Genomic DNA, 15,000 nt, shown 5'->3' on the forward strand with positions numbered 1-15,000 from the left:
GACACAGACTTACCACACACACACACACACACTGCATTGCATAATCAGTAGCATTACATCACAGTGAGAGGTCAGCCCTAGTAGAGCTGTGGGATTGGATTTCACTATGGGGGTTTTGGTATCAGAATCAGCATGAATGAGACAGAGAAGGACGTGTGTGTGTGTGTGCGTGTGTGTGTGTGTGTGTGTGTGTGTGTGTGTGTGTGTGTGTGTGAGTGTGTGTGTGTGTGTCTGCTTCTCAATGTCAGTCAGTCCGACCTGAACAAAGCACCAGCTATTTCACACCCTGGGCGAACTAAACTATTTGAATAAAAATAGATAATAATCTATTAATAGTTCTCCTTTGAGGGTTTGAGGGAGGATTTATTATTGTAGAGTGAGGGACTGACATTCAATAGCTGCGTCCCGAATGGCACCCTATTCCCTTTATAGTGTACACTACTTGACCAGGGCCCATAGGGAATAGGGTGCCATTTGGGATGCACATATTGTATAGTGAGTGATTGAGATTCAATGGGACAAAAAACTATCCTAAACTACATGTAGTATATAGTTAGGTTAAGTTAAGTTAAACCACATGGGTTAGTTTCTGTATGTAACTGTATGTAACTGTATGTTGTATATAGTTAGGTTAAGTTAAGTTAAACCAAATGAGTTGGGTTTTGTATATAGTTAGGTTAAGTTAAGTTAAACCACATGGGTTAGTTTCTGTATGTAACTGTATGTTGTATATAGTTAGGTTAGGTTAAGTTAACCAAATGAGTTAGTTTCTGTATGTAACTGTATGTTGTATATAGTTAGGTTAAGTTAAGTTACACCAAATGAGTTAGTTCTGTATAACTGTATGTAGTATATAGTTAGGTTAAGTTAAACCAAATGAGTTGGGTTGTATATAGTTAGGTTAAGTTAAGTTAAACCAAATGAGTTGGGTTTGTATATAGTTAGGTTAAGTTAATGTATGAATTGTGCTAGCTTTATTCTATATATAGTTAATGTATGAATTGTGCTAGCTTTATTCTATATATAGTTAATGTATGAATTGTGCTAGCTCTATCTATATAGTTAATGTATGAATTGTGCTAGCTTTATTCTATATATAGTTAATGTATGAATTGTGCTAGCTTTATTCTATATATAGTTAATGTATGGATTGTGCTAGCTCTATCTATATAGTTAATGTATGAATTGTGCTAGCTCTGTTCATTATAGTTAATGTATGAATTGTGCTAGCTCTGTTCATTATAGTTAATGTATGAATTGTGCTAGCTCTGTTCATTATAGTTAATGTATGAATTGTGCTAGCTTTATTCTATATAGTTAATGTATGAATTGTGCTAGCTCTATTCTATATATTAATGTATGAATTGTGCTAGCTCTATTCTATTATTTAATGTATGAATTGTGCTAGCTCTATTCTATATATTTAATGTATGAATTGTGCTAGCTCTATTCTATATATGTATGTATGAATTGTGCTAGCTCTATTCTATATATTTAATGTATGAATTGTGCTAGCTCTATTCTATATATGTAATGTATGAATTGTGCTAGCTCTATTCTATATATTTAATGTATGAATTGTGCTAGCTTTATTCTATATATGTAATGTATGAATTGTGCTAGCTCTATTCTATATATTTAATGTATGAATTGTGCTAGCTTTATTCTATATATGTAATGTATGAATTGTGCTAGCTCTATTCTATATATTTAATGTATGAATTGTGCTAGCTTTATTCTATATATGTAATGTATGAATTGTGCTAGCTTTATTCTATATATGTAATGTATGAATTGTGCTAGCTCTATCTATATATTTAATGTATGAATTGTGCTAGCTCTATTCTATATATTTAATGTATGAATTGTGCTAGCTCTATTCTATATATGTAATGTATGAATTGTGCTAGCTCTATTCTATATATTTAATGTATACCAAGATGCTCTCACTGTCTCACTGTAGATTGAGATGTTTTTTGCACTTTCCTCCAAAGTCAAATTAAAAGTTGCTCCAAATGTCAAATTCCGTTAAGGGTTAAGGGTTAAAGGGTTAAGGTTTTGGATTGGTTTAAAAACATCATGTTTAGGCACTCATTCCCAATGGTGAAGTTAATACGGGTTAAAAGGCCAGGGGTTTTAAAACAAACACATTCTAAACGCGTGTCTTCCACTGGGATTGAACCGGAGTCATTGGAACACACGTATTCAGCACCCCCGTCCACAACAGCCTAGCAAAACCCATCTGGCTGCTAACACAGTAATGTCATGTATTGAGACAAGTCCTCACCCTGTTCAGGGCACGGTGTGTGTGTGTGTGTGTGTGAGAGAGTGAGTGAGTGAAAGAGAGAGTGGGAGCGAGAGAGAGAGAAGTCTGTGTGTTTCAACCTGTTCTCCACAGCCAGTATGACCAGATTACAGTAGGCATCAGGGCATGGTGAGAGAGAGAGAGAGAGAGGAGAGAGAGAGAGAGAGAAGAGAGGAGAGAGAGACAGAGAGAGCGGGAGAGAGAGAGAGACAGAGAGAAAGAGAGAGAGACAGAGAGAGAGAGAGACAGAGAGAGAGACAGAGAGAGAGAGAGAGAGACAGAGAGAGAGACAGAGAGAGAGAGAGAGAGAGAGACAGAGAGAGAGACAGAGAGAGAGAGAGAGAGAGAGAGAGAGAGAGAGAGAGAGAGAGAGAGAGAGAGAGAGCGGGAGAGAGGTCTGTGTGTCTCACCCTGTTTTCCACAGCCAGTATGACCAGATTACAGTAGGCATCAGGGCATGGTGTCGGCTCCAGTGGGTTATGGTTTCTCCTCTCCCAGCTTCCATAGCTCTTCCCCCTCTCCCAGCTCCCTGTACAGGCCTGCCTGCGTTCCCAACTCCCTCCCTGGGGATGCTTCCTCTCCCAGCTGCCTCCAGGCTTCCCTCCAGCTCCCTGCTTCCTCTCCCAGCTGCCCCCAGGCTTCCCTCCAGCTCCATGCCTCTTCTCCCAGCTACCTGTATAGATTACAGTTTAGTATAGTTTTTGATTATATTTACACATACAAATCCACTTTAGCAGTTTAAAATACAGGAAACAGTGTCGCTTACATGACATAAAGTAATGAGCGTGATTAAAAGAGAAACATGAACCATTTCAAACTGTACCTCCTCCAACTCCGCTGGCCCCGTGTCTTTTCTCCCAACTCCCCCCCGACCGGTCTGGGTCGGTCCCAGCTCCCACTCACTGGCCTCTTCTCCCAGCTTCCTCCTCCAGGCTTCCTGGTCTGTCTCCGCTCCCAGCTTCCTCCTACCATGGGCTGCCTCTCTAGGCTGCCACCAGCACCTCAAATCAAAATCATACTTTTCTGTTAAGTGCATTTAAAATCACACTTTTCTGTTAAGTGCATTTCAAATCACACTTTTCTGTTATGTGCCTTTAAAATCACACTTTTCTGTTAAGTGCATTTAAAATCACACTTTTCTGTTAAGTGCATTTAAAATCACACTTTTCTGTTAAGTGCATTTAAAATCACACTTTTCTGTTATGTGCCTTTAAAATCACACTTTTCTGTTAAGTGCAATTAAAATCACACTTTACTGTTAAATGCAATTAAAATCACACTTTACTGTTAAATGCATTTAAAATCACACTTTACTGTTAAATGCATTTAAAATCACACTTTACTGTTAAAAGCATTTAAAATCACACTTTACTGTTAAAAGCATTTAAAATCACACTTTACTGTTAAAAGCATTTAAAATCACACTTTTCTGTTAAGTGCCTTTAAAATCACACTTTACTGCTAAATGCAATTAAAATCACACTTTACTGTTAAAAGCATTTAAAATCACACTTTACTGTTAAAAGCATTTAAAATCACACTTTACTGTTAAAAGCATTTAAAATCACACTTTTCTGTTAAGTGCCTTTAAAATCACACTTTACTGTTAGGTGCATTTAAAATCACACTTTACTGTTAGGTGCATTTAAAATCACACTTTACTGTTAAGTGCATTTAAAATCACACTTTACTTTTAAAAGCATTTAAAATCACACTTTACTGTTAAGTGCATTTAAAATCACACTTTACTGTTAAGTGCCTTTAAAAATCACACTTTACTGTTAAGTGCCTTTAAAATCACACTTTACTGCTAAATGCATTTAAAATCACACTTTTCTGTTAAGTGCCTTTAAAATCACACTTTACTGCTAAATGCATTTAAAATCACACTTTACTGTTAAGTGCCTTTAAAAATCACACTTTACTGTTTAAACAATAAAATGAAAAGAAGTGAAAGGAAACAAGAAGCACCTCCAGACACTCCACCAGCTCCTCCTCCTCCTCCTCCCCCAGCACCCTGCACCAGGGCTGGGGTGGGCTGCGGCTGCTGCTGCTGCTGCTTGGAGGAGGGTTTGTGGTTCTTCCAGTCCACTCCACAGATGGTGTGTCTGCGCTCCATAGTGCCACCTGCTGGACGGGGGTCAGAGTTGCTCATGGTCTGACGACGACCCTCGATGCCTCCTGGTTTTTTCTTCTCCAGGCTGTTACCACCCGCCAGGACGGTATCTACGTTTAAACCTGGGGGAGGAAGAGGAGGATGGAGGAAGAGGATGGAGGATGGAGGAGGATGGAGGAGGAGGAGGAGGAGGAGGAGGAGGAGGAAGAGGATGGAGGAGCAGGAGGAGGAGGAGGAGGAGGAGGAGGAAGAGGAGGAGGAGGAGGAGGAGGAAGAGGATGGAGGAGGAGGAGGAGGATGGAGGAGGAGGAGGATGGAGGAGTAGGAGGATGGAGGATGGAGGAGTAGGAGGATGGAGGAAGAGGATGGAAGAGATGGAGGAGGAGGAGGAGGGGGACGGAGGAGATGGAGGAGGAGGAGGAGGATGGTGGATGGAGGAGGGGCAGGAGGGGGATGGAAGAGGAGGAGGATGGAGGAGATGGAGGAGGGGCAGGAGGGGGACGGAGGAGATGGAGGAGGAGGAGGAGGATGGAGGAGGATGGAGGAGGGGCAGGAGGGGGACGGAGGAGGGGGAGGAGGAGGATGGAGGACTAGGAGGAGGAGGATGGATGGAGGAGGGGGATGGAGGAGGATGGAGAATGCAGGGGGATGGAGGAGGGGCAGGAGGGGGACGGAGGAGGGGTAGGAGGAGGATGGAGGAGGAGGATGGAGCAGGAGGAGGAGAAGGGGGAGAAGGAGGGGGAGGAGGTGGAGGAGTGTCACCAAACACATACTTTCCAGATTCAGATTCAGATTGATTCATCCACAACCATGTAGTATTTACAGCACAGTAAATAAAATCTGAGATCAGAGGCTGACAAACTAATAGATGCTGAATCCAGACATGACTAATCATTGAAATGTACAGTGAGTGAGTTACTGAGCTGCCTTGCCTGTTTTGAGCACCAGGAGGTGCAGTGCATCATCTCTCAGGTAGGAGGCAGCAGCGATCTCGTGCGTAGGGATCCTCAGCAGCAGCTTCTCGTTGTCTCGCCAGGTCAGAAGAAGACATCGGGCTGACAGGCTCAGGATACAGTCCTGCTCAACGCTGGTCTTCAGGGGAAGCACCTTCAGCTGCTGTGCAACCAATAAACAACAGAGACACATATTACACACCAGAGATACAGACACATATCATGCTATGTAATTACTATTTATACAACGAGTGGGTCTAATCCTGAATGCTGATTTGTTAAAAACACATTCCAGCCGGTGCCTATTCCACAAGTTACCACCGACTAAATCTTTGACTTTAAAATGCCTATTTACTCTGTTCCATCTGACTGCGTAATCCACTGTCTTATCAGCCCAGCCAGGCAATTTATAAACTTGATCTCCACTATAAAAAGCATCTAGATATTATCTCACATTTCTTTTAGACTAACAGTTGGTTTTCAACAGCAGAGATCTGTATAAACCCTGTTGTCTGTCTCTCCGATATTTGCAACATTGTTTCAATATTCAAATTCAATCTCTAACTGTCCCATAGTAATGAATGTGTCGGAAGTCGGGACGAGACAGACATGTAGGCAGTGTTTCTCAGCCAGTTGAAATCACGATTCAGCTGGCATCATTTTTATGGAATTATACAAAATAATATCAATTGAAAAAAGTTACAACGAAACACAGCTAAGTTAGCAGTCTTTCTAGTTTCAGTTTGAAGTGATTGTGTTAGCTGTGTTGTTGGCTAGCTCCTCTGAACTACAGTGTCCTGACGAGAGAGCACATTTTCTATGCCAGGTGAAATTGAGCCTCATCACCTTATTTTTATGGATGTATCCAAATAAATGTCATTAGAAAATAGCTTAAACAAATGTAAATGCAGCTACTTTGCTGTTATTTTGACGTGACTGTAAGTTAGCCGTAGTTGGCTAGCTAGCAAGGGATAACAACTTTTCCAGCCAGTATGGCAATGGAACATTTAGAACGAACGACTGGGTCACGTCCATAGATACAGAACAAAAAAGACTCAACGACTGGGTGTGAATAGATCGAGACCAGAGTAAATCAATAAAACATCTTAGCATGCTATGCTCCAGTATTGTTTTTCCACTGTTTTATTAGAGATTTAAACGTGTAACAAACTCACCCTGGCCGTGTCCAGGAGCTGCAGCAGTTCATCTCTACTGGAAGGGTTTAGAGAACACGACACCCACGTCAGGTGACCCAGGAACTACGAGGACAATAAGGATCAGAGTTCAGCATTACTGTACTAGATAAAAGCATAAAGGCTGTGATACCCACCCAGAGAGAGGAGGACACACACATCAAATCACATTTTATTCATCACATGGTTCGTTAACAACAGGTGTAGACTAACAGTGAAATGCTGACGGGCCCTTCCCAACAATGTAGAGAGAAACAACAGGTGTAGACTAACAGTGAAATGCTGACGGGCCCTTCCCAACAATGTAGAGAGAAACAACAGGTGTAGACTAACAGTGAAATGCTGACGGGCCCTTCCCAACAATGTAGAGAGAAACAACAGGTGTAGACTAACAGTGAAACGCTGACGGGCCCTTCCCAACAATGTAGAGAGAAACAACAGGTGTAGACTAACAGTGAAACGCTGACGGGCCCTTCCCAACAATGTAGAGAGAAACAACAGGTGTAGACTAACAGTGAAACGCTGACGGGCCCTTCCCAACAATGTAGAGAGAAACAACAGGTGTAGACTAACAGTGAAACGCTGACGGGCCCTTCCCAACAATGTAGAGAGAAACAACAGGTGTAGACTAACAGTGAAACGCTGACGGGCCCTTCCCAACAATGTAGAGAGAAACAACAGGTGTAGACTAACAGTGAAATGCTGACGGGCCCTTCCCAACAATGTAGAGAGAAACAACAGGTGTAGACTAACAGTGAAACGCTGACGGGCCCTTCCCAACAATGTAGAGAGAAAGAAAATGGAGAAATAATAGAAAAGTAAAACACAGTAATAAAATGAATAATAAATACACAATGAATAAAATAACCTGGGTACCAGGACACAATGTGCAGGGCTACGAGGTAATAACATGGCTTTATACACAGGGTACCAGGACACAATGTGCAGGGCTACGAGGTAATAACCTGGCTTTATACACAGCGTACCAGGACACAATGTGCAGGGCTACGAGGTAATAACATGGCTTTATACACAGGGCACCAGGACACAATGTGCAGGGCTACGAGGTAATAACATGGCTTTATACACAGGGCACCAGGACACAATGTGCAGGGCTACGAGGTAATAACATGGCTTTATACACAGGGTACCAGGACACAATGTGCAGGGCTACGAGGTAATAACATGGCTTTATACACAGGGTACCAGGACACAATGTGCAGGGCTACGAGGTAATAACATGGCTTTATACACAGGGTACCAGGACACAATGTGCAGGGCTACGAGGGTAATAACATGGCTTTATACACAGGGTACCAGGACACAATGTGCAGGGCTACGAGGTAATAACATGGCTTTATACACAGGGTACCAGGACACAATGTGCAGGGCTACGAGGTAATAACATGGCTTTATACACAGGGTACCAGGACACAATGTGCAGGGCTACGAGGTAATAACATGGCTTTATACACAGGGTACCAGGATACAATGTGCAGGGCTACGAGGTAATAACATGGCTTTATACACAGGGTACCAGGATACAATGTGCAGGGCTACGAGGTAATAACATGGCTTTATACACAGGGTACCAGGACACAATGTGCAGGGCTACGAGGTAATAACATGGCTTTATACACAGGGTACCAGGACACAATGTGCAGGGCTACGAGGTAATAACATGGCTTTATACACAGGGTACCAGGACACAATGTGCAGGGCTACGAGGTAATAATATGGCTTTATACACAGGGTACCAGGACACAATGTGCAGGGCTACGAGGTAATAACATGGCTTTATACACAGGGTACCAGGACACAATGTGCAGGGCTAACATGTGCAGGGCTACGAGGTAATAACATGGCTTTATACACAGGGTACCAGGACACAATGTGCAGGGCTACGAGGTAATAACATGGCTTTATACACAGGGTACCAGGACACAATGTGCAGGGCTACGAGGTAATAACATGGCTTTATACACAGGGTACCAGGACACAATGTGCAGGGGTACGAGGTAATAACATGGCTTTATACACAGGGTACCAGGACACAATGTGCAGGGCTACGAGGTAATAACATGGCTTTATACACAGGGTACCAGGACACAATGTGCAGGGCTACGAGGTAATAACATGCTTTATACACAGGGTACCAGGACACAATGTGCAGGGCTACGAGGTAATAATATGGCTTTATACACAGGGTACCAGGACACAATGTGCAGGGCTACGAGGTAATAACATGGCTTTATACACAGGGTACCAGGACACAATGTGCAGGGCTACGAGGTAATAACATGGCTTTATACACAGGGTACCAGGACACAATGTGCAGGGCTACGAGGTAATAACATGGCTTTATACACAGGGTACCAGGACACAATGTGCAGGGCTACGAGGTAATAACATGGCTTTATACACAGGGTACCAGGACACAATGTGCAGGGCTACGAGGTAATAATATGGCTTTATACACAGGGTACCAGGACACAATGTGCAGGGCTACGAGGTAATAACATGGCTTTATACACAGGGTACCAGGACACAATGTGCAGGGCTACGAGGTAATAACATGGCTTTATACACAGGGTACCAGGACACAATGTGCAGGGCTACGAGGTAATAACATGGCTTTATACACAGGGTACCAGGACACAATGTGCAGGGCTACGAGGTAATAACATGGCTTTATACACAGGGTACCAGGACACAATGTGCAGGGCTACGAGGTAATAATATGGCTTTATACACAGGGTACCAGGACACAATGTGCAGGGCTACGAGGTAATAACATGGCTTTATACACAGGGTACCAGGATACAATGTGCAGGGCTACGAGGTAATAACATGGCTTTATACACAGGGTACCAGGACACAATGTGCAGGGCTACGAGGTAATAACATGGCTTTATACACAGCGTACCAGGACACAATGTGCAGGGCTACGAGGTAATAACATGGCTTTATACACAGGGTACCAGGACACAATGTGCAGGGCTACGAGGTAGTAACATGGCTTTATACACAGGGTACCAGGATACAATGTGCAGGGCTACGAGGTAATAACATGGCTTTATACACAGCGTACCAGTACTGAGTCCATGTGCAGGGGTACGAGGTAATAACATGGCTTTATACACAGCGTACCAGTACTGAGTCCATGTGCAGGGGTACGAGGTAATTGAGGTAGATATGTACATATAACGAGCAATAAAGTGACAGATGGTGAACAGTAGCAGCATCGTATGTGATGAGTCCAAAAAGTTTGTGAAAGAAGGGTCAATGCTGGTTAATTTGTTTAACTATTTAACTAACTATTTATCAGTCTTATGGTTTGGAGGTAGAAGCTGTTCAGGGTCCTGTTGGTTCCAGACTTGGTGCATCGGTGCTACTTGCCATGTGGTAGTAGAGAGAACAGTCTATGAATTATATGGCTGGAGTTTTTAGGGCCGTCCTCTGACACCGCCTGGTATAGAGGTCCTGGATGGCACGGAGTTCAGCCACAGTGATGTACTGGACCGTACGCACTACCTTCTGTTGCGACTTGCGGTCTGCCAAGCAGTTGCCATACCAAGCGGTGATGCAGCCAGTCAAGAAGCTCTCAATGGTGCAGCTATAGATCTTTTTGAGGGACTGAGGGCCCATGCCAAATCTTTTCAGCCTCTTGAAGGGGAAGAGGCGTTGTTGTGCCTTCTTCACGACTGTGTCGGTGTGTTTGGACCATGCTAGATCCTTAGTGATGTGGACACGGAGGAACTTGAAACTCTCGACCCGCTCCACTACAGCCCTGTCAATGTGAATGGGGGCGTGATCGGTCCTCCATTTCCTGTAGTCTACGATCAAGTCCTTTGTCTTGATCACGTTGACGGAGAGGTTGTTGTCCTGGTACAACACTGCCAGGTCTCTGACCTCCTCCCTATAGGCTGTCTAAGCGTTGTCTGTGATCAGGCCTACCACCGTTGTGTCGTTGGCAATCTTAATGATGGTGTTGGAGTCGTGCGTGGCCACGCAGTCATGGCTGAACAGGGAGTGCAGGAGGGGACTAAGCCCACATCCCTAAGGGGCCCCTAATTTGAGGGTCAGTATATGTATGTGTTGTTGCAGCCCGTCAGGAAGTCCAGGATTCAGTTGCAGAGGGAGGTGTTCAGTCCCAGGGTCCTTAACCTAGTGATGAGCGTAGAGGGCACTATAGTGTTGAATGCTGAGCTGTAGTCAATGAACAGCATTCTCACATAGGTGTTCCTCTTGTCCAGGTGGGAGAGGGCAGTGTAGGTATTTCAGACTGGGTCGGGGAGAGGTTGAAAATGTCATTGAAGACACTTTCCAGTTGGTCCGTGCATGCTCTGAGTATGTATCCTAGTAATCTGTCTGGCCCTGTGGCCTTGTGAATGTTAACCTGCTTAAAGGTCTTACTCACAGCTATGGAGAGCAAGATCACAAAGTTATCTGATACATATGATGATAGTCCGGTTAGGTATTTGGTTAACTATTTAACTAACTATTTATCAGTCTTATGGTTTGGGGGTAGAAGCTGTTCAGGGTCCTGTTGGTTCCAGACTTGGTGCATCGGTGCTACTTGCCGTGTGGTAGTAGAGAGAGCAGTCTATGGCTTATGTGGCGTTTGTTTTTATATATACTGCTCAAAAAAATAAAGGGAACACTAAAATAACACATCCTAGATCTGAATGAATGAAATAATCTTATTAAATACTTTTTTCTTTACATAGTTGAATGTGCTGACAACAAAATCACACAAAAATAATCAATGGAAATTCAAGTTATCAACCCATGGAGGTCTGGATTTGGAGTCACACTCAAAATTAAAGTGGAAAACTACACTACAGGCTGATCCAACTTTGATGTAATGACCTTAAAACAAGTCAAAATGAGGCTCAGTAGTGTGTGTGGCCTCCACGTGCCTGTATGACCTCCCTACAATGCCTGGGCATGTTCCTGATGAGGTGGCGGATGGTCTCCTGAGGGATCTCCTCCCAGACCTGGACTAAAGCATCCGCCAACTCCTGGACAGTCTGTGGTGCAATGTGACGTTGGTGGATGGAGCGAGACATGATGTCCCAGATGTGCTCAATTGGATTCAGGTCTGGGGAACGGGCGGGCCAGTCCATAGCATCAATGCCTTCCTCTTGCAGGAACTGCTGACACACTCCAGCCACATGAGGTCTAGCATTGTCTTGCATCAGGAGGAACCCAGGGCCAACCGCACCAGCATATGGTCTCACAAGGGGTCTGAGGATCTCATCTCGGTACCTAATGGCAGTCAGGCTACCTCTGGCGAGCACATGGAGGGCTGTGCGGCCCCCCAAAGAAATGCCACCCCACACCATGACTGACCCACCGCCAAACCGGTCATGCTGGAGGATGTTGCAGGCAGCAGAACGTTCTCCACGGCATCTCCAGACTCTGTCACGTCTGTCACGTGCTCAGTGTGAACCTGCTTCATATGTGAAGAGCACAGGGCGCCAGTGGCGAATTTGCCAATCTTGGTGTTCTCTGGCAAATGCCAAACGTCCTGCACGGTGTTGGGCTGTAAGCACAACCCCCACCTGTGGACGTTGGGCCCTCATACCACCCTCATGGAGTCTGTTTCTGGCCGTTTGAGCAGACACATGCACATTTGTGGCCTGCTGGAGGTCATTTTGCAGGGCTCTGGCAGTGCTCCTCCTGCTCCTCCATACCAAAGGCGGAGGTAGCGGTCCTGCTGCTGGGTTGTTGCCCTCCTACGGCCTCCTCCACGTCTCCTGATGTATTGGCCTGTCTCCTGGTAGCGCCTCCATGCTCTGGACACTACGCTGACAGACACAGCAAACCTCTTGCACAGCTCGCATTGATGTGCCATCCTGGATGAGCTGCACTACCTGAGCCACTTGTGTGGGTTGTAGACTCCGTCTCATGCTAACACTAGAGTGAAAGCACCGCCAGCATTCAAAAGAGACCAAAACATCAGACAGGAAGTATAAGAACTGAGAAGTGGTCTGTGGTCACCACCTGCCGAACCACTACTTTATATAGGTGTGTCTTACTAATTGCCTATAATTTTTCAACTGTTGTCTATTCCATTTGTACAACAGCATGATAAATGTAATGTCAATCAATGTTGCTTCCTAAGTGAACAGTTTGATTTCACAGAAGTGTGATTGACTTGGAGTTACATTGTGTTGTTTAAGTGTTCCCTTTATTTTTTTGAGCAGTGTATTTCTTTGTGCGTTGATTGGGATAAAAAAAAAGCTTGCAGTAAAGAGAAAATGTCATTCTGAAAAATGTCTCAAAACAAAGTGGGCATGATGAAAATAGAAGTTTCAAGGAAGAAGAACGGACAGAGAAACGGGCATTCTTACCATATTTCTATTTCTATATAAATATTCTTACCATTTTTCTCCACTGTCAAACCAGAGTGTCTTGTTTGGTAACGAAACAGTTGCTGTTTTGCAAATAATTTAATATTATACATCCTTCTGAATTTAAGCATGGCACTTTGAAAAGTGACCTTTCCACCCAGACAGACACAGAACTGTAACGCCCTGGCCATAGAGAGGGGTTTTTGTTCTTTATTTTGGTTAGGCCAGGGTGTTACATTGGGTGGGCGTTCTATGTTCCTTTTTCTATGTTTTTGTATTTCTTTGTTTTGGGCCGTGTGTGGCTCCCAATCAGGCACAGCTGAAGCTCGTTGTTGCTGATTGGGAGTCACACATAAGGAGCATGTTTTTCCTTTGGGTTTTGTGGGTTTTTGTGGGTAATTGTTTCTGTTAGTGTTTGCACCTGGCAGGACTGTTGGCTGTCGGTTTTCTTGTTTTTGTATAGTGTTCGCGTTGTTCAATTAAATGATGAACACTAACTCCGCTGCGTTTTGGTCCACTCTCTCTTCAGACAGCCCTTACAAGAACAATGTAAGCTTCAACAGCTACTCAACAGTCCTAACAACTGGTTTAAACATCTTCTCTCTTTTAAGAAAGTGAAACGCTCATACAATTCTATTTAGAATCCCTATTAAATCAATAGCATCTCTGTCATAAAGATTTGTCCTTTTTTTTAAACTTTTACACTGTATGACCCTTTTTTATTGTGGCATGAACACACCCGGTCATCATGTTTTCATCTGATTGTCAAACAAAATCACTTCAAAAAGGGATCCGACTCACGTTCATCCACATGAAACATATTTCAAGCCTCCAAAAAACAGCGGTGAATGAAATAAAATAAAAAACAGAGAATAAACGGTGAATAAACAATGAATAAACGGTGAATGAAAGAGACATTTGTTACACAAAACACCAAAAAAGTGTAACAACATTTGACTATAGACCAGAATCCAATGCTGTCTGTGGACGTCTCGGTTTCTGTTTTACGCTACAGCGTACCCCCCCCCCACACACAATTTATTTTACCCAGGATGCACTACCGGACTGTACCGCCTTACTTTCAACCCTAGTCCCAGGGTCCTGAGCTTAGTGATGAGCTTGGAGGGCACTATAGTGTTGAACGCTACGCTGTAGTCAATGAACAGTATTCTCACGTAGGTGTTCCTCTTGTCCAGGTGGGAAAGGGCAGCATGGAGCGGAATAGAGATTGCGTCATCTGTGGATGAGTTGCGGTAGTATGGTAATCGGAGTGGGTGCAATGTGTCTGGGATGATGGTGTTGATGTGAGCCATGACCAGCCATGACCAGCCTTTAAAAGCATTTCATGGCTACAGATGTGAGCGCTACAGGGTGATTGTCATTTAGGCAAGTTACCTTGGCGTTCTTGGGCACAGGGACTATGGTGGTCTGCTTGAAACATATAGGTATTACAGACTGGGTAAGGGAGAGGTTGAAAATGTATGTGAAGACACTTGCCAGCTTGTACGCATCCCGGTATTCCATCTGGCCTGCGGCATTGCGAATGTTAACCTGTTTAATTAAAGGTCTTACTCACATCAACTACTGAGAGCGTGATCACACAGTCGCCAGGAACAGCTGGTGCTCTCACCCTTTGTTCAGTGTTGCTTGCCTCGAAACGAGCACAGAAGGTAACCCATGAACTGAGGAGGAGGAAGTACAATGGTATGTCTGGTTGTGTCCCAAACACAAGACATCTTCTCTAGTAACATCCACAGTCTATGTCTGCGTTTGAGACAGAGTCTATGTCTGCGTTTGAGACAGAGTCTATGTCTGCGTTTGAGACAGAGTCTATGTCTGCGTTTGAGACAGAGTCTATGTCTGCGTTTGAGACAGAGTCTATGTCTGTGTTTGCAAGTCTATTATCGATAAGTCTAGATGATGTGTCCTCCTCACCTTTGATACAACTATAGATTGATTAGTTGACGTCTCACCTTGACCTCCTTCTCTACATAGTCATAGATGAGTCTCTCCGGGTGGATGAGGAAGTCTGGAGGGTAGAGGGGTACGGTGTGGAGTGGTCTACGGGACACAC

The 15,000-nt window shown here is 44.0% G+C and overlaps 1 protein-coding gene across 1 annotated transcript in view; it reads right to left on the reverse strand.

The window, feature by feature from the left end:
• Positions 1 to 3,094: 3,094 nt before the first annotated feature.
• The window catches only part of LOC115183931 (cerebral cavernous malformations 2 protein-like), a 15,464-nt gene continuing 3,558 nt past the window's right edge, over positions 3,095 to 15,000 (reverse strand). Inside the window, exons 2-6 of the mRNA XM_029744908.1 lie at positions 14,900 to 15,000; positions 6,550 to 6,633; positions 5,354 to 5,537; positions 4,277 to 4,543; positions 3,095 to 3,306 (exon numbers count right to left, since the gene is read on the reverse strand). The exon at positions 14,900 to 15,000 is cut by the window's right edge and continues 67 nt beyond it. Of these exons, the coding sequence (XP_029600768.1) occupies positions 3,095 to 3,306; positions 4,277 to 4,543; positions 5,354 to 5,537; positions 6,550 to 6,633; positions 14,900 to 15,000 (848 nt within the window). The remainder of the gene's footprint in view (positions 3,307 to 4,276; positions 4,544 to 5,353; positions 5,538 to 6,549; positions 6,634 to 14,899) is intronic.

Source organism: Salmo trutta, unplaced genomic scaffold (assembly GCF_901001165.1).
Source record: "Salmo trutta unplaced genomic scaffold, fSalTru1.1, whole genome shotgun sequence".
Classification (NCBI taxonomy): Eukaryota; Metazoa; Chordata; class Actinopteri; order Salmoniformes; family Salmonidae; genus Salmo; species Salmo trutta.